Below are 18,263 nucleotides of genomic sequence, written 5' to 3'. Positions count from 1 at the left end.
TTTCTGTAAAAAATCATGCGAAATCGGACAAAAATTTTGACTTGTAAAGTGCTAGGTCAAAGGCTCGACCAACTTCCCACTTTCATAACTTTGTCAAAACAGGACAGATTTGCAAGCAGAATGTCATTTTGATCATGATTTGCTCTCCAAATGCATTTTGCATTTGCATTTAATAAATTTCGTTCAAATAATAATTTTAATATTTATAATTTTTTCGAATTCGAATTTTGGATACCGACTGTTAAGCTCAATTTTCGCGCCATGTTCGCTGTCATGTACTGTCAGCTGTCAGCTGTTCGAACAGCTGATCACATTTCGCCGGCTGCATTTTGTTTTGGTTACGTGCAAAATGTTGCGTGCTTTTCATTGTCGCCTTGCGACTCGTCTTTACTCTGTGAAAACTGCCAAGAAAGATGTCCAGAAATACACGGACACGATAAATCTGCCCCGAACCAGGTTTCCAAATCGTCTGACTGCTGCCAAACGCGAGGAACAGGAACGACAAATCCTTGATGTAAGTTGTGCCATAGATGCCAAAGTGAAGTTTTAGTTAAATGTGTGATTCCGGTTGCAGCATAAGATTGCAGCTGCTTATCAGTACCAGGAGCAGCACAAGCGTAAGCCAACCTTTGTGCTCCACGATGGACCGCCCTATGCCAACGGGCAACTGCACATGGGACACGCCGTCAACAAGATCCTCAAGGATATCACATTGCGTCAGCGTGTGGCACATGGTCAACAGGTGAACTACATACCTGGCTGGGATTGCCACGGTCTGCCCATTGAACTGAAGGCCACGAATGCAGCGTCTGGCGAACAGAAGCCACTGGAAATCCGCCAGAAATGTGAGTATCTCTGCAAATGGTTGGAATAGTTACACAACTTCTTGTTATTGCAGCACGTGCCTTTGCCCTGGAGGCAATTAGATCCCAGAAGGAGGAATTTCGCAGCTGGGGCATCTTGGCCAACTGGCAGCAGGATGACTTCTATCTGACATTTAAGCCAGAATTCATTGCCAACCAGCTGCAGATGTTCCACAATCTGTTCGAGCGTGGTCTGGTCTACCGAGATCTCAAGCCCGTCTACTGGTCACCCTCCTCCAAGTAAGAACTAATTGATTTTGAAAGGTTAAATACTGTATTGACTCTTAATCTTTCATAGAACTGCGCTGGCAGAGGCGGAACTGGAGTATGATGCCAATTTTATCAGTCCCTCGATTTATTTGCGCTTTCCCTTAAATGGCTTGACTTCCTCGGAAGCCACTAAGGGCAAGCAAATCTTTGCCTTGGTCTGGACTACAACTCCCTGGACATTGCCCAGCAATCAGGCCATCTGTTACAATAGTTCCTTGGAGTATGTGCTGGTCACACTATCGAATCGCAATCCGGATGAGCTTTATCTAATGGCCTCAGCTCTCGTGACGGATTTTGAGGCGACCACCCAGTTGCAGTGTGAGATTGTGGAGAGATTTTTGGGCTGTGACTTGAGGAACTGCAGCTACCAACATCCCATAGACAAAACGCAGACAGCGCTGCCCTTTTTCGATGCCAGCCATGTGCAGGAGAGCAAGGGCACCGGTTTGGTCCACACGGCGCCTGCTCACGGTCCTGATGACTTTCTAATCAGTTTGGCCAACAAGTTGCCCATCAAATGCTACGTAAATGAGGCGGGCATTTATACGGATGAGGCGCCTGCCTTTCTGCGTGGACAGTCTGTGCTGGGAGGGGGCAATTCCCTGGTGCTGCAACACATAGCTGAGGATGTGGTGCACGCCTCGCAGCTCCAGCATTCTTATCCCATTGACTGGCGCACTAAGCAACCAGTCATTATACGTGCCAGTGAACAGTGGTTCATCAATACGGATAAGCTAAAGGCTCCAGCTGCTGCTGCCTTGGAGCAGGTGGAGATTTATCCGCGTGTCAATGCCGAGGCCAGCAAGAAGGCAATGCTGACACAGCTGCACAAGCGTCCCTATTGGTGTATATCACGACAGCGTGCCTGGGGCGTTCCCATTCCTGTGCTCTACAAGAGGAACAACAACCAGGTGGTGCTCAGTGCTGCACTGATCAAGCATATCTGTGGCTTGTTGCACAGCGAGGGGTCCATGGACTTTTGGTGGTCCAAGCCACTGGATGAGTTGTTGCCCAAGGAGCTTCCAAAGCAACTCGGCTGCAAGGCAGAGGATCTGATCAAGGGCAGCGATATCTTTGACATATGGTTCGATTCTGGCAGCACTTGGTCGGCGGTATTGAAGGGACCACAACAAGTGGCTGATCTCTATCTGGAGGGATACGATCAGTTCACCGGCTGGTTTCAATCCTCGCTGCTAACCAGCATTGCGGCACGGAATTGTGCGCCCTACAAGTGAGTTCCCAATACAGAAACTATTGGTGAATCCGTTAAAAACCATCTCCACTTACAGAGCGCTCTTTGTGCACGGCTTTACGGTGGACGAGAAGGGACACAAGATGTCCAAATCATTGGGAAATGTCATCTCACCCAAGCAAATAACCAAGAAGTACGGCACGGATGTCCTCCGCTGGTGGGTGGCTTCCCATGGCACCCAGCACATGGCCATTACTGTCAGCGATCAACTCTTGCAGCAATCGGCAGAGAATCTGAGCAAAGTTCGCAGCACATTGCGTTATCTGAACGGTGTTATTAGTCAGCAGAAGGAACTTGAAGAGGAGCAGTCTATAACTAAGCAGGATGACAGCTATTTGAACAAGTATCTATTGCACCATCTATTGGGATTTGAAGAGGAGGTAAGTGGGCAACAGTAGAAAGATATTTAATTAAAAAAAAAATCAAATCTAATGAAGATCATCTGAATGAAAAGAAGTGTCAAATATTACTTTGAAATAATAATAGTAATAATTATTTATTATTTAAAATCATTTTTCTGATCAAAAAATAAGAGTCAAATTTTATTTGAATTTGAAAAATTATAGTCGTTATTATAGTCGTTCCCCGCTAAAAACTATTCTTTACTTTTCAGATCGAGAAGCTCTACAATGCCTATGAGTACAATCGTGTTGTGTCCAGCATACAGAATTTCATAGCGAATCAAGTGTCGGGCATTTATGTGCATCTGATCAAGGATCGTCTGTACTGTGGGGATGAGCGGGAATTGAAAGTCATTCGACACACGCTCACCCAATGCTACAGGCAGCTTTGCAAGGCGCTGTGGCCCATAGCTCCCTATCTGATTGAGGAGAGTTGGAGCTATTACGATGCAACTGGTGGCGCCTTTCACGAGCAAACAGTGCAGGCTCGCAAGGATTGGCATAACCTGGAGGCCAGTGAGGTGGTAAATACAGCATTGGATATCAAACGCATTATTAACCAGCAGGCGGGTGATGTCAATAGCTGGAATCTCGCAGTGAGCATCGATTGCAACTCAAAGCAACAATTGGAGCAGCTGTGTGCTTTACATGGAAAGTTGAATGTGCCCGTGACCAACTCGGAACTCTGCGAGATTCTGCAAGTGGGAAGCGTCTTATTGCGGGCGGAGGTGGCAGCTGGAGCGGATGTGGCACAAGTAAAGCTAGACAGCTCCAAGGCGTCACTTTGTCCTCGATGTCGTCGCTTTGGCATTCTGGAGCAGGAGATTTGCACACGCTGTGCTAATATTTTGGCTGCTAAGCAATAGCTAAATAATTAATTGTTGTTTTATAGAAATTAAATGTATATATATTTAAATGTTTAGATTCTTAGAAACTCTGCAAGCACTTGAGCAGAGTGTCACGTAGTTTAAGGCGCGTCGTGGGTTTGCCACCGCAAATGATGTGCGTCTCATTGTCCTCAAACTTGATGGTGGTGTCCTCGTTGACCAGCTGCAGCGTCAGGTGGCCGCCACTGCGGTCCATTTTGATGTTGGAGAAACCATCCTGAGCCAAGCGCTTCATTAGCGTGTCCACATCAATGCTGCCATATTCATATTTGACATTCTTGAGCACGTCCTCCTTGGAGGGCGCCTTGGAGCTGCTTGTGTTGGGCTCATCCTTGACAGTCTCCGCACACGGCTGTATGCAGTGAACCTTGTCCTTGACCTGCAGGACACCCGTAAGCGTGGAGAGTGACACACCAGCCGCCACCTCACGAGCCAATATCTTCTGTGCCAGCTCCGAGGCAATAAAGATGCGGTCCAGCTTACGCTTCAATGGCAATCTGATAATCTCGCCACATTTGAAGGTAATGATCTTCTTATCGGGCTGCTCGATGAACAGATTGGGTGCCGAAGGATGTGGCTTGGTGTACGCCTCCGGTATAACCAGGACATTGGGTTTCAGCTCCTTGATCAGCTTGTTGGCCTGCTGATAGTTTAGTGAGGTGTCGATGGGACAGTAAAAGGCCTTCATGGCCAGCGGCTGAAACGGCGCCAATACTTGCAGGTATGGGAAGTCTGGTTCCGTGAATATAATCGAATTATTCGGATTATTTCCCCACATTTCTATGAAATGCACGGCATCGCCAAAACGCAGACTGGGATGACCACAGAACACAACACAGGGCTGAGGAGAAAGTAGGTTAAGATGCATTCAACAGGTCAAAAAGTCAACTCACCTGTCGGAAATCCTTGCTAAAGCCCTCGGAGAATACGTGGTTATAGTGCTTCAGTTTGTTATTGCGCAGATAGAAGGCGTGTGGAAAGGGATCATCTGGCAGATAGACCTTATTCTGCTTGGCCGAACTTAACCACTCGGCCAGAATGTTGGAGTAGGCCAATGAGCTGTCTGCCACCGGCGATATAAAGAACATGGGCACATTGTTGAGACCAGCATTCTCCAGATTTTGAGTGAGACACTCGAACAAATCATAGACAACGCCCGATGGATAACATGGGATCAGTGCTGAGCCATTGTTACGTATGGTCAGTGCCACATTCATGCAGAGTTCCCCCAGCTTTGTGTCTGGATTCACAGTGGGAGCCTGCGTCAGTCCAGTCATAATCAATACATCGGCGTGCTTGAGCGCCGACTGATTGATGGGACGCGGATGTGTTGTTAGTGTTGAGGAGCCGCTCACATAGCAAATCTTCTCATGCGCAGTGCTGAGCACCCAGTTGCTGGAGCCCAGGCAGTAACCAGAACTGACCGGCGTGGCAATAAAAGCGCCCAGAATATCCAGCTTCTCGTCATAGCCCATGATGGTCACCTTGGACAGACTGCCCTGCACATCCTTCAAGCTGAAAATGGTGCGCCACTTTTTGGCGCGAAAGGCCTCACTCAATGGAGTGGGCAGCAGATGCAGCTTCTCCTTCCACAGACGTGCCGTGCATGCCTTAGGCGACACTTCAATGTAATCCACGAGTTCCTCGAGAAAGAATCGTCCGATCTGCAGCGTTGGCTCCGTCGCATAGACTTTGCCCTTAAAGCCCGTATTTTCCGTTATGTAGGGTAGTGCCAGCATGTTGAGATAGTTGGAGATCAGTATAACATCCAGTTCACTGAAATCAAGCATCTTGTCCATGGGCAAATTGAACTCGGGCACGGAGTCCACAAACACTCGACCACAGCACTCCTTGAGCTCACCATCCATTTGGGGATCATGGTCGCTGCTGGGCACAAAGTTGGGCAAATTGGACAGCTTGAAACTCTGAACGAAGGGCAACGGCAGGAAGTTGAGGACAGTTTGCTCCGTCAGGCCGCAATCCAGCATTATCCGGAGTCCCTTGAAGGTAATGATGTAGCATGGCTTCGCCAAGTCACCGCTCAGGCAATACTACAAATTTATAATCCAGATAAGTTTATTATTGTCATTTCCTTTGATAAGGTGAATTTAATTTTTGTGTTTGTCATTTACCAATCGCATCTTTGGAAAGTGCCAGTTGTTCTGTCGTCAGCGTCGCGTTTGCGGCGTCGACAGCGGAGTCAACAGCTGACTGCGAAAAACAAACAGCAACAAAGCGCTGTTATCGATTACTCCACCGATAGAAATTATCCGCTGCAACTCTGCTTCATAATTTACTCCGAATTTGTTTTTAAAAATGTCTCAAGAAATTCGCGTTTTACAATGTATAGAGTGCGGTTTATATCAGGTTCGTTTGATAATGCGATTTAAAAGGAAGAATTAGTGCTAATTATCATGTTTATATAGGTGGATATTGTGAAGAAGAGCAACAGATGGGAATGCAAAGTTTGCCGCCAAAAGCAGGTTGTACACAGGGAATTCTTTCGCGGAAGTGGAGCTGCTTGTCGAACCAAAGTGCAGCAGTTAAATCTGGAACATGGTCAAAGGCGACAAGCACAGGAAGATCGCAAAATATTGGAAGTGCAAGAGGAGTCTGAGACTTCGTTAACCGGAATCGAAGCTCAGTTGCAAACATCTCCACGTCCGAAGACAACCAGTAAATGGTCTGCCTTTGTGGATGAACCAATACTCCAAGCACCCAAAAAGACGCATATTCCAAAAATAGTTAACCCAGAACTTGACTTGGAAGAACCAGAGAATACTTCTTCAGCTAGAAAGTCAAGAGGTTCCAACAAGCGTAAAGCACCAGATCAATGTATTGTTAATAAAAAGCCATTCTCAAAATGGCAAAAGTTTTTGTAATTATTAAATAAACACTATTATGTTGTATAGGTATTTTTATTAAAATTTATTTTGTTTCTGTTTTATAATGTTTGAAACGCGCAGTGGGGACAGTTGAGTACATATTTTATGTGTATAGAGAATCAACACATCCACGACTAATCGAATACAATTATAATTTGCATTAATTTCTGCATAATCTAGCAAAATGCCATTAATTTAATTAGTTATTAATATTGTTAGTTTAGGGCTGCTATTTACGGTTGTTCTTGAACATGATAAACAACATATCAAATGTCCAGATTCAATTAGTTTGAATGGAAATAGTGTATAGTTATCGGGCGCATTTTGTTACGCAATAAGATTGAGAAAAAAATGTTAATTCATATTTTTTTATGTCGACTACGTATTTCTATTGCTGATTGCTGGGCACTCGGGCCTAGCCGGAAACAGCCGGGGTTATATCCTTCTTGGCCACCTTCTCATCCGATCCGGTCTCTTCGATGTCTGCGGGATCCGCTTCAGCTCCCGACGTTCCCGCCTTACCCGAAGAGCGACGACGTTTGCGATTGATGCGCCATGGGCGTAAGGGATATTTCATAGCTGGCAGCTGATCCATGCCGAGCACTTTGAACATCTGCCGGAAAGCAATGTATCGCAGGAACAATTGCGACGACACTGTGAGATCTTCACGCTCCTGCTTGGTAAGTTGCTGCAGAGCATCGGTTGGATCCTTCTCGCACGGATCCAGCAGACCAGGACCATTAATCAGAAATCCCGAAGATAATGCCTCCATAATGCGGCGCAAACAGTCGCCAGGGGAGATGGGGAAACCAGCCGACGAGATGACCTTCTCCACCAGCAATTCCAGCGACCACTGTGGCAGCGATTGCCACGATGAGACGCGCTGGCAAAGATCACGCAATATACGAATAACCATGACGCACGACTGCAAGCCAGTTGCACGTGCCTGGAACCATTTGGCATGACGCAAGTCAGCGAGTGCCTGCAACAGAAATACAATAAATCAATACCTTATGTTAAGCGAATGTACTTGGATTACTAACCCGCAAGCATGGCTCACGTGGCAAAAAGTCTGATTCGTCTGTAGCTGTTGAGGCTGAGGCAGCATCATCAACCTTCATTGCAGTGGCAGGTTCACAAGTTTCCCGCAGTAGCGGCGATGTGAGAGTAATCTTAACAGCGACCACTTCATCTAGCACAATAACAGAAGCCTCCTCGGCATTAACCTCGACGCGATAGTTAACCTGGGTGTCACCTGCAACGGAGAGTAAATATTCTTCTATCAGTAACATTTAAGAGAAATAAGGTAATATTATCAAGATTTTGAACTACGCTTAGAAAAGAGACAAACATTGTAAATAGATGAAACATAATTCCAGATGTGGGGCCCACAATATATAAATATATATATAATTATATATGAATATATTTATATATATTTGATATGATGATGCATATCTGATAATAAAAAGCAAAATGTAAATGTTTGTTTCTTCCTACGTTCCACAGATAACAAACTCCGCTCTGTTCCCAGCAAACATCCATATATCATTATATATTATATATCGTATATCGTAACTATTAAAGTATTTATCGTATTGTCGTATGAGCTGCGTGCTGGGATCGGACCGGGTAGCCAGCGGGATTGGCGGCATCAACACCACCTCCGAACCATAAACGGAATTGCAAACAAGTCCCAGTCGGAAATAGAAATCAGATTGCAATTCCCCTTAGAGCACATGGCTGTTCTTAGGTTAGTTTTTTTGCAAAAAACTAAAAACATTGACCGAAATTTATCGTTTATTTGCGGATTGCGGAGAAACCTGCGGGATCTGTGACCAGTCCGTACTCATTTCAAGTAGTCCGCAGTCACCTCATCGTTCCCGTTCGCAACACAAATTTCGGTCGCATATTTTTTTATAGTTTTTCGCAGTTTTTTTTTGTTTAGACAATCAAGTTTGATACACACAAAACGGCTGCTTAAATCGGCACCGATATTCGATTCTCTTTTGAGGTGAGGAGCTGCCCTTCATCATTTTTTCGGAGGCGCAACAATTTTGGTAGATAAAGAAAAATGTATTAAGTACTTGGACATGACACATATATATTGTATATATAATATATTCCATGTGTATGCGTCTGTCTGTGTGGATCAATCGCATTGCTTCTGGTCGCCAGTTTTGAGCTGCTTTCGCGCTTTATTGTATTGTATGTCAAAGGACTTTATTTACACAAAGTTTCTTCGCATGTGGAAGTGGAAAAATGGGGGAAAGAGAGAAAGTGTGGCATGTGGCAAGTAAGAGTAGAAAAAACAACAACAAGAGCACAGCGCTAGCGCCCAAAACTTTGTATAAATATATTCCTTTGGTTCAAAAATGCATTCAATTGATTTGAATTCGTTTGGTTAAAAGATTTGATTTGCTGTGATTCAAATTCATTTGATTCGATATTCATTCGTTTCCACACAAATTAACTCTTGGGCAAACGCATCCGCTTCCATTTTGGCGGGTACTTGCAGAGTACGGAGTACGGATTACGGATTACTGCTTGTGTTACCATTACGATTACGTTATCCGTTGAATTCCACCACCAGCAGTAAGTAGCAGTAGTTGGAGGAGGAGGCAGTAGGAGCAGTAGCAGCAGCAGCGACTCTTGGAAAGCTATAGACACGGCTAACACCTGAGACACCTGAGTGTGGAGTGAGGAGGAGTACTGTGAGTGATATCATCTCAACGCTAAGGGCTCAAATCTTATCCTGCAGAGAGAGAAGCTGAAAACGGCAAATACGTTTTTATATATTTTATTTTTTGGTTTGGTTGGATTTGATTTGTTGGTTTTTTCGGTTTAGTTTTGTAGATCTTGCTATTTTTGTTGTTGCTTATTAGGCTGCTGTTGTTCGTTGTTTCTGTTCGTCGTTGTTGGGTCGTCAAATTCTTATTCAAATCCAGCACGGCAACAACAAGAACAGGTCTCAACAGTAGTCAAGTATGTAACATACATTAATTCATCAATAATTCAACAATTATTTCCACACAAATTGCGAAATTGCGCATCGCAAAACGAATAAATTCGATTTGATGTATCAACATAAATATATATTGATTATAAATATGTGTATCGCATGATGTGCATTGAAGTTATTTATTCATTTTTTTTTTTGCTTTTGCGTATTTTGTTGTTTTATTTTTAATTATCATTCCAGTATTTTAGGCGTTCCGAAATGTTTTTATAGTTTAAGTTTTTACACTCTCTTGGCGAAATTCACTTTGTGAAATTGGCCAGACAATTAGATATGTGGCTGTTTTTGAATTTGCTGCTTTTATTTTGCAATTTGTCGCGTTTTTGTATTCGACATGGATATGTCTTGGAATCACATCTAAGTTACGAGCAATTGGTGAAGATCGCTTTTCAGAGATTTAAGTTGTATATTACATTTTCAAATATTGTTATATCATTGAGACTTTTAACAGGAAATAATTTGTTTGTCCAAATTTCAGTTTGAAACAGTTCTATTATGGTAAGTAAATAAGTTTGCTTTTTTTGATTGCTTAATTTAAAAATTTCCTCAAAGTTATATGCAGTATGTCAAGTAATTGTTAAGACATAGAAAATTCACTATTTTATTTTGCAATAAAAGGAAAATCTGTTTGCTATTTTCATAGCTTTTCTTCATATTAGACAAGTTAAAAATTTAAATAATGAAAGCACGGCGGACCTAACTATTTTGTAAAATACAAAATAAATAAGAGAATATTTTCTATGTCAAAGCAATTACTTGACGTACTGTATGTATATATTGTATATATGTGAGTGTATGTGTTTGGAAAGCCTAAGACATATCCATGATGCACTTAATTTCCCTGCAGAGGAAAATAAGCTAGCTGCTTCACATGATTTGAGCCATTTTTCTGGAAAAAGTTGTTGCCTTTGACAAAGGACACCGAAATATCAAGGGATATATATTTATGCATGTCTATGTATGTGGTATACTATCAAATCGATGGGTGGGTTTGCAACTTACCTGCCACCTCCTTGAGCTTGTCGGGCAACAGATTGGCGACACGCTGTAGCAGACTTGTTGTTGGCTTCTCTGCACAGAGGACGACCAGCTCAACGGCAGTGTCGCCATGGAGCAGTAGACCCTTGGCCAAGTAGCCAACACGCATGACGCCCTTCAAGATGCGCACCACATTGCCGCCATTGTCGGCATCCTTGTGAAATGAGAATATCTGATTATCACGTCCATCCTTCTCCGAAGGTTTATCCGATTTCTCCTTCTTGGCGGTCGGGCCGTCCTCGCTGGCTGCCGCAGTGTTTGGCAACTCGACCAGAGCATCCGAGACGAGCTTGAGAGCGCGTTCAGTGTGAGAGACAATGCGTTGAATTGTCTGAAGCTCCTCCTCCTTGGGATAGATCTCAGCGTGGCGAGCAATTGCATGACGATCATCGGTGCTTTCCGGACGACGCACATTGCCAACTCCGGGCATCATGCCAAAGTGCGGCGGTGGACCATTGCCGACTCGCCCAAAGCGTTGAGCTCCTGGGAATAAAAGAATGAATGAATGAATTGTCTAGCAAGATCACAATACGATTTGACTCTGTGGAGTGTCGGAAAACTCACCTCCAAAGCTGCGAGACATCCAGTTATTATAGTCGTATTCTTCAGTATATTGACGACTGCGCTGTTCCTCCCAGTAGTTGCCCCCTTCGTGGTCATCGCCACGATGTGAGGACATGAGAGCGCGCTGAGCACGTGCCTCGGCCAGACGACGTTGACGCGGAGTGGGCTTAAAGTCAACGACAAGATCTGGTTGCACTTTACGCTTGTATTGCAAGCGATGGCGACGTCCTTTCATGTGCATCTCTTTGGCATTGGGATCGTTGAACTTGCAGTCGCACAGCTTGCAATTGAAGCTGAGAATCTTGCCCTCGTCGTCCTTGACTTCCTCAATGTACTCGCCACCCACCGGCTTAATGTTGTCCGTATTCTCACCCAACGAATCGTCAAGATCATCCATGTTTTCAGATGGGGTTCCTCCAGCTGCTCCACTGTTCGCTGCCTCGGTATCAGCTGATTCTGGCTTGACTGATGATGCAGATGCAGCCGCAGCGGTAGCATTCGGTCCGGCAGCTGGTACAAAGTTAATCTTGCCCATCTTCTTGGGCTCATCGGATGGTATTGGCTTGCCGAGCTTCTGGTGCAGCTTCACAACCTTCTGGTGCTTGGCGCCTCGCACATGGGCGGCATAGGCATCGGTGCCAGTGCAGGTGACGTCGCACAGCTCGCAGTGATAGTTGTTGCCACGATTCTGTGTGCTGTTGGTGGCAGTTGCCTGCATCTTGAGTGATGCCTCACGCTTCTTGTGCTTCTGCCCTTCGAGATGCTCCCGATACGTTTGCGGACCGGCGCACGAAATCTTGCACACCTCACAGTAATGCAGCTGCTGTGGGCGTGGCGGCGCCTTTGGACGCAGGCCACGCAAAGCAGCCGCTCCAGGAATGGTTGGGCCCATCTTGCGTTGATACCAGCTGTTGTTGGCACCACCGTTGGGCTTCTGCTGCGGACCGGGATGCTGTTGGGCCACATACATGCTGGCAGCATTATAGAGCGCAGTATCGTAGCCACTATAATTGTTGCCAGATGCCACATTCGGAGGTGGCTTTGGCGTGCCATTCGATTTGTCCATTTTACCCATGCCTTTTTGTGCTGAATTGGGGTTCTTGACGGGCGGTGCCGAGTAATGCGTCTTGCTGACTGCTGCAGCTGCTGCCGCCGCCGAGGCCGTGTTGTAGCTGGCCGGCGCTTGCTGGTAGAATGTCTTGGTTGCGTCGTAAGACTGCATGGCGCTTCTGTAGTCACCATAGCCGCCATAGCCCGCAGCACCAGCGCCGGCCGCTGCATACCCGCCCCCGCCACCACCTTGGCCAGCAGCAACAGCAGCATTTTGATAGGCAGCCGCATTTGCATATGTTGCATTAGTTACCGCCGGGTACGTCACTTGTCCCGTGTTGTACTGGGTGCCGCCGTAGTTGAACCCGGCATAGTTATTGTTCGCCATTGCCACGCAATTGCTGTTAAAAGGAACATACAAATTACCAATCAATGCAAATCATTTACTATTCCTATTTCCTACCCCAACCAATTCCCTTACCACCTCTGCCCACCTCCCGCACAAATGACAAATCAGTTTGTTCTACTTACATTTACTTGCTATTACTTTCTTATTGCTATTCCAAATATTTATTGGCTTTGACGGTACGCTATATTTATTTGTGCTTGTCGAGTAATAGTCTGTTTATCTGTTAATAGAATGCGAGGAAAAAGTGCTTTTAGTCACGTCATGTCTCTTCTTTTTCAATCACTACCAAAAAGGAAGCCCCCACCATTTTTACTCTATCGATTTTTTTGGAATGACCCTTTCAATGCATTTTTCATATATGCAAATAGCACACACGCACGTCAATCAATGTTAAACAAATAGTATAACAACTATCACATAAAACAATACGTTTAAAACACAATTTGCGCAATTAAATTACCTTTAATGTGGACTATAGATGAAAATTTTTCCGTCTATGAACCGGCGACAGTAGCGATGTGTATATGAAAATCGCACTGCGTCGATAACAAATTGTTGGTCACGCCGTATGCATATACGGCTGCCAGACTGTTGTATCATATTCATCGATATTATAGTTATTGCGATAGTTGTTTGTGAAATTGGCAACAGTGTGGCAACGCCAACACTAATTCGCGCCGAAAACAAATGATTGTTGCAAAAATGTGTGTTATGTTGTGAAATTTGTGTTTACTTATGTGTTTAACGTGTTTAAATGGATGAAAAGCGCTACATAAAGCGCAAGGAGAAGGCGCGCACTGATGGAAATCGAGAGCAGCTAGCAGTGAGCTGTAATCAACTGGGCGACTACTATAATCAGCTAGGCAAGTACAATGAGGCTGTCAATGAATATAAACAAGAGGCGGCAATTTACGCCAGCATGGGCAAGGAACTGGAGACGGCGAAGGCGAAGCGCATGCTAGGAGAAATGTATACGCTGCTGTTTGAGTACGATACGGCCAAGGATTACATTAATGACTATCTGAGTAAGTAGATGCTGCAATCAGCAATTTCCTCCTTGCTAATTACAACTTCATTTGTAGAAATTGTAAAGAGGCTGCAAAACAAAGTGGAACAGCAACGTGCATATGCAACATTGGGACGGGTGCATCTTCTTCACGGACAGAGCTTGACGGACACAACAGCTTCGGGCGCCATGGAGCAGTTGAAGCTAGCCGAAAAGAGCTTTCTTCGCAGTCTTCTGCTGATCAAAGAGTAAGTAATAAACACCTTAAGCTATATGTATTAAATGTATTTACTTTTTGTAGACTTTCAGGTCAGATTTCGAAACTGGAACAATTAGATATGCAAGCACGTTGTTACCTCAACATTGGCGTTGTGAAAGAACATATGGAGGAATTCGAGGCGTCCATCGATTACATTGAGAAAGCAATTAAAATCAGCAAGACACACGATTTATTCGAATTGACCCATTTGTGCTACATTTCGATGAGTCTGCTTTACAACTGCAAGAAGAACGACGCGACGTCAGCGTTGCGGTACTGCAACATGGCACTGCAAGTGGCCAAAAGGCTGCCCAATAAGGTGAAGAAAATCTGCGAGACACTTATAACCAAATCGGACATTCTGATCCAAGCAGGAGACTTTGCCAGCGTCAAGCAAATACTGACCAAGGCATACAAGAAGCACACACCCGATGAGAACGATCGCGTCAGCATTGAACGCTCCTTGCGAGTGGTGGTCAAGATTTGTCAAACACTCGATGAACTAGTGTTAACCAGTTCCGTGGACTATGGCAAACTAAAGGACTTGTATGAGAAACTGGGGGACGGATGCTGTCATCTTTTAAACTACGAAAAGGCGATTGTCTATTATCAAAAGATGCTGGAGTGCGCCAAGCTGAACGAGGAGCGAGGAAAGAGCCTGGTGCCAATCTATGTGAGTCTCTACCAGACATACAAGGATAACAAACAGTACGACAAGGCCTTGGAGTATTTGTGGAAGGAATTCGAAATAAATCAGGATGTGCCCGCTGAGGCGTTCACGACACTGTGCAGCATTGCGGAGATTTGCGAACAGCAGGCGCAACCCTTTTGGACGGTGCACGATGTGTACCAAAAGGCATTGCGACAGGCAGCCAAAGCGGATAAAGCCACGTCGGAAAAGCTAGAGAAGATTGCAATGGTGCGCTTGTACAAATTGCAGGTGAAACACAAAATGCAGCTGTTGGTGGAGAATCTGGAGACGGAAGCCATGGCCAAGGGCATTAATTTAGCGATGGAAGCAGCTAAGCAGGATGAGGACGAGGATGCTGATAGCGATGTCGCAGCACCGCTACAACAGAACACACCCGACTGGGGCGATGATGTGGATCTGGACGTGTTAACCGACTCCGATGCCAGCGATCTCGATGAGACGGACAAACCGCGTCCACAGCGGACAACACGTGGCAATCGCACGCTCACAATCAAGCGCAACAACAAGGGAGAAACGCAGCTGCATCAGGCATGTATCGCTGGCAATCTGGAGCTGGCACGTCGCCTCATTGACCAGGGACACACGGTGAATGTGCGGGATCATGCTGGCTGGTTGCCCTTGCACGAGGCAAGCAATCATGGCTATCGGGATATTGTGGAACTGTTGCTGGACAAGGGAGCCACAGTGGCAATCAATGACAAAGGGGGAACCAGCTGTGATGGCATCACACCACTCTACGACGCCTGTGCCAATGGCTTTCTGGATGTGGCCGAGTTGCTGTTGGAACGTGGCGCGGATGCAACTGTACGCACGGATTACAATGAGACCTGTATCGAGGCATTGGACAAGTGGCGGAAATCCAAGCAGCTGATAGATGGAGAGCAGGCACAGTATGCGCAACTGCGAGAGACGCTGCTCAGGACACTGTCCAAGGTGGGCATCTGCAGTCAGCGGCATGCGCGTCCCTTGACCAATGCCAATGCACAGCCGGAGTCGTCGGTGTCATCAGAGGAGGAAGAAGAGGAGTTGACACCCCGAAACAGACGCTCCTTAATGCTTAATCGTTCTGCGGGCTCAAGTGGTAGTCCGCGTCCGTGTCCATCATCAAGCGCTAGCAAGGAATATCGCAATGTGATGGCACAATTGAAGCGCCCAAATCGGGCACCCGCCAACTACGATGAGCCAACCAGCAGCAGCAGTGGTGTTAGTATTAAACAGAAGCGTGCTGCACTTCTCAACAATAATGAAGTGGACGCGGATCACTGGTTGATTGATGATGTGGGGCCAGAAAGAAAGCGAAAGCGTTACAACTCCGGAAGCATCAGCAGTCGAGCAGCGAATGCAAAGGAGAATCTTCAAGATTCTGCCTTGGCCTGGGACACAGATATTCAAGCCACGCCTCCCGAATTGGATGCACATCAAGTGCTTTTTGAGGCGGCCAATTCCAAGCAGCGTCAGAAGCAAATGAGGAAACTCTCGCTCTCACGCTCCTCCAGCATGAATAGTAATGCCAGCGGCAGCAATTCCAAGTCCAAGCAGCAGGCATCTTTGCTGGACAGCGGTTTCTGTCGCTTTCGCAGTGAAAGTCCTTTGGGCAGCGGCGAGGATTCACGGGACAGTGTATCTGTGGTGCGTATTGAGCCAGATTCCACCACCCAGAATGCCGGCATACAGCTGCTCATCTCACCTGCCAAGCATGCGTCACCCATCAAAGTGCAGGCAACTCCAGTGCTGGCCACCACCGTATCCTTCAAGGTGAAAGTGCAGGACGAGCTGCTGCTGGTGCCCATTGAGCGCAAGAAGCTGCAGGATATTAACATGCGCTGGTTGGCGGAGGAGTCAGGAAGACGCTACAATAAGTAAGTGCAGCTACAATTTAATAATTAATTAACTTAATTCATTTTAATCATTTTAGATTAACTGGTTTAACGCCCATGCTGCGTCTTAAAACTTCCGATGGATTTGCATACGAGGAAACGGATGCAGTGAGCGTTGCCCTGGAGCAGAACATGCTGTTGTCCACCATTCTGGACTGGAAAATATCTCCACTCTCGCAGCGCTACGAAGAAATGTGCCATCAACTGCAGAAAGGTAAGCACTCCCAAACAAGTTTAAGGACATCTCTTAAATGACATCTCTCATTTGCAGCTGTCGATGTCAAGATCAAGCTGCTGCTGGAGCGTTCACAGAACACACAGACACTGGAGCTGGCGGGTCTCTGGCTACGGGAAACGCAAACGGAGCCAGTTTTCAAGGCATTGCTGCATCAGGCGCGTCTCACGATCTTGGATTTAGCGTGCAACTTCATTGGCAACGAGGGATGCCAGCAGTTGGCCAAAGCGCTGCCCACTTTGCTGCAACTGAAGACACTACGACTGAAGTGCAATGCCATCAGCAATCAGGGATTGGAGGCGCTGCTATGTGGCCAAGCAATGGAGAAGCTAGAACATTTAGAAGAGCTCGAGCTCAGTCAAAACCCGCTTGGAAATGCCAGTCTCAGAACGTTGCATAGATATTGCGGCAGCTCTGCAGGACGAGCGCTGACCACGTTGCATCTGTCGCAGTGTGAGTTAACGGAGCTGCAGGACTTTGACTTGGCTTACACGCAACTGAGCAGCTTTGACATTAGCTTCAACCAGCTAACACAACAAAGTGTGCGCAGATTGACGGATCAGCTCAACAGTTGCCGCTTGGAGCAACTGAATCTTAGTTATATGCGTTGGCCACTCGATGAGCAAAGCGGCTTTGCGTTGGGAGAGCGTTTGGTAGCACTCCTTGAGAGCGGCACCAGTGAGAGATTTGTTCGCTTGGAGATCGCCGGTTGTGGACTTAACGATGCCCACATCTACAAGATTACACAGTATTTGGCCAAGGCAAAGCAGCTGGAATGGTTGGACATCAGCGACAATGAACGCTTAAGTGGTCCAGCTCTGGGTTACGTGCTGGACGAGCTGCCGCAATTGCGTACGTTGTTGGCCACAAATTGTATACGAATGATGGACGATCTGCGTCTGCAGAAACTGGAGCAACAGAAGCAGCTGCCCAAGCGCATGGATCTGAGCATTGATGAGAAGGCTTTTGCCTTGCCCGGCGCCTTGACCACACTGACTACGATTTGGCAGCTGAAATGGGGCGACAAGGCCAAGGTGATACTCCCCAAGCGACAGAAGGGTCTGCTCCAGCTCTACGTTGACGAAAGTGATCTGCATTGGTGCACATGATGAAGTCAAGGACGTTGGAATTGTCATCTTTTATGTTTGTTTCGATTGTTAAATAAAAAAGTCGCAATAGTATTATTATATTGTGCGAATGTATCTACAATCCTAAGGGGGCAATCACTTCTTATCATATCTTATCAGTGTGCGTTTTTTTTTGGCTGTCCCACTTTTACTAGACGGCGATAAGTCGGCAATTTGATGTCTTCAAGACTCGAATATAGAGTGTACTTGACTTATCTGCTATATTTCCTTCTATTGTTTTGAACTTTGTCCAGTGTAAATTGAAATGTGTTAAGATTCGCTTAATTAGTTTGTTGTCCGAGGGTATAATAGGGTAAAGCAGAAAGAGGCGTGGCAGACCTCATAAAGTATATATATACATAAACGAATATCAATGAACAGTTCTCAGAGATGGTAGCCATCAAATTTG

General features: G+C 45.8%; 5 protein-coding genes across 6 annotated transcripts; 3 read left to right on the top strand and 2 right to left on the bottom strand.

The window, feature by feature from the left end:
* The first annotated feature begins 314 nt into the window (after positions 1-314).
* On the top strand, positions 315-3,679 carry LOC117786299 (isoleucine--tRNA ligase, mitochondrial). Its single transcript, XM_034624483.1, has 6 exons — positions 315-514; positions 575-845; positions 899-1,103; positions 1,162-2,364; positions 2,423-2,765; positions 2,999-3,679. The coding sequence occupies exons 1-6, from the start codon at positions 350-352 to the stop codon at positions 3,650-3,652; spliced, it is 2,841 nt and encodes a 946-aa protein (XP_034480374.1). The 5' UTR covers positions 315-349; the 3' UTR covers positions 3,653-3,679.
* LOC117786301 (integrator complex subunit 9) lies at positions 3,671-5,882 on the bottom strand. Its single transcript, XM_034624485.1, has 3 exons — positions 5,806-5,882; positions 4,567-5,724; positions 3,671-4,514 (listed from the first exon to the last, which is right to left on the bottom strand). Exons 1-3 carry the CDS (start codon positions 5,812-5,814, stop codon positions 3,714-3,716), a joined length of 1,968 nt encoding a protein of 655 aa, XP_034480376.1. The 5' UTR covers positions 5,815-5,882; the 3' UTR covers positions 3,671-3,713.
* A 36-nt stretch (positions 5,883-5,918) lies between these two features.
* On the top strand, positions 5,919-6,581 carry LOC117786302 (MRN complex-interacting protein). The gene is made up of 2 exons (XM_034624486.1): positions 5,919-6,040; positions 6,100-6,581. The coding sequence occupies exons 1-2, from the start codon at positions 5,990-5,992 to the stop codon at positions 6,553-6,555; spliced, it is 507 nt and encodes a 168-aa protein (XP_034480377.1). The 5' UTR covers positions 5,919-5,989; the 3' UTR covers positions 6,556-6,581.
* LOC117786300 (zinc finger RNA-binding protein) lies at positions 6,573-13,174 on the bottom strand. Of its 2 annotated transcripts, none has more exons than XM_034624484.1 (5): positions 13,099-13,174; positions 11,180-12,630; positions 10,580-11,098; positions 7,602-7,813; positions 6,573-7,540 (listed from the first exon to the last, which is right to left on the bottom strand). In XM_034624484.1, exons 2-5 carry the CDS (start codon positions 12,615-12,617, stop codon positions 6,974-6,976), a joined length of 2,736 nt encoding a protein of 911 aa, XP_034480375.1. In that variant the 5' UTR covers positions 12,618-12,630; positions 13,099-13,174; the 3' UTR covers positions 6,573-6,973. The 2 variants fall into 2 exon arrangements, 1 of the variants encoding a protein (XP_034480375.1); XR_004617623.1 differs by lacking the exon at positions 6,573-7,540 and adding an exon at positions 9,115-9,328 and having other exon boundaries at positions 7,694-7,813.
* Positions 13,175-13,307: 133 nt separating this feature from the next.
* Positions 13,308-17,936, top strand: LOC117788185 (tonsoku-like protein). The gene is made up of 5 exons (XM_034626861.1): positions 13,308-13,663; positions 13,721-13,892; positions 13,946-16,474; positions 16,531-16,706; positions 16,764-17,936. Exons 1-5 carry the CDS (start codon positions 13,393-13,395, stop codon positions 17,834-17,836), a joined length of 4,221 nt encoding a protein of 1,406 aa, XP_034482752.1. The 5' UTR covers positions 13,308-13,392; the 3' UTR covers positions 17,837-17,936.
* The last annotated feature ends 327 nt before the right edge of the window (positions 17,937-18,263 follow it).

Source organism: Drosophila innubila, assembly GCF_004354385.1.
Source record: "Drosophila innubila isolate TH190305 chromosome 3L unlocalized genomic scaffold, UK_Dinn_1.0 0_D_3L, whole genome shotgun sequence".
Classification (NCBI taxonomy): domain Eukaryota; kingdom Metazoa; phylum Arthropoda; class Insecta; order Diptera; family Drosophilidae; genus Drosophila; species Drosophila innubila.
The sequence above is the reverse complement of the archived record's forward strand: the minus strand, read 5'-3'. Positions and strand labels throughout refer to the sequence as shown.

Bases quoted from the DNA above. Each gene is read 5' to 3' on its own strand.
- LOC117786299 (XM_034624483.1), top strand. From the start codon at position 350: ATGTTGCGTGCTTTTCATTGTCGCCTTGCGACTCGTCTTTACTCTGTG. The intron at 515-574 runs GTAAGTTGTGCC...TTCCGGTTGCAG, and splicing joins AGGAACGACAAATCCTTGAT to CATAAGATTGCAGCTGCTTA. The intron at 846-898 runs GTGAGTATCTCT...TTGTTATTGCAG, and splicing joins ACTGGAAATCCGCCAGAAAT to CACGTGCCTTTGCCCTGGAG.
- LOC117786301 (XM_034624485.1), bottom strand. The intron at 4,515-4,566 runs GTGAGTTGACTT...CTTTCTCCTCAG, and splicing joins TTAGCAAGGATTTCCGACAG to CCCTGTGTTGTGTTCTGTGG.
- LOC117786302 (XM_034624486.1), top strand. From the start codon at position 5,990: ATGTCTCAAGAAATTCGCGTTTTACAATGTATAGAGTGCGGTTTATAT. The intron at 6,041-6,099 runs GTTCGTTTGATA...ATGTTTATATAG, and splicing joins TAGAGTGCGGTTTATATCAG to GTGGATATTGTGAAGAAGAG.
- LOC117786300 (XM_034624484.1), bottom strand. From the start codon at position 12,617: ATGGCGAACAATAACTATGCCGGGTTCAACTACGGCGGCACCCAGTAC. The intron at 11,099-11,179 runs GTGAGTTTTCCG...TTTTATTCCCAG, and splicing joins GATGTCTCGCAGCTTTGGAG to GAGCTCAACGCTTTGGGCGA. The intron at 7,814-10,579 runs GTAAGTTGCAAA...TCTCCGTTGCAG, and splicing joins CAAGCTCAAGGAGGTGGCAG to GTGACACCCAGGTTAACTAT.
- LOC117788185 (XM_034626861.1), top strand. From the start codon at position 13,393: ATGGATGAAAAGCGCTACATAAAGCGCAAGGAGAAGGCGCGCACTGAT. The intron at 13,893-13,945 runs GTAAGTAATAAA...TACTTTTTGTAG, and splicing joins AGTCTTCTGCTGATCAAAGA to ACTTTCAGGTCAGATTTCGA. The intron at 16,475-16,530 runs GTAAGTGCAGCT...TAATCATTTTAG, and splicing joins TCAGGAAGACGCTACAATAA to ATTAACTGGTTTAACGCCCA.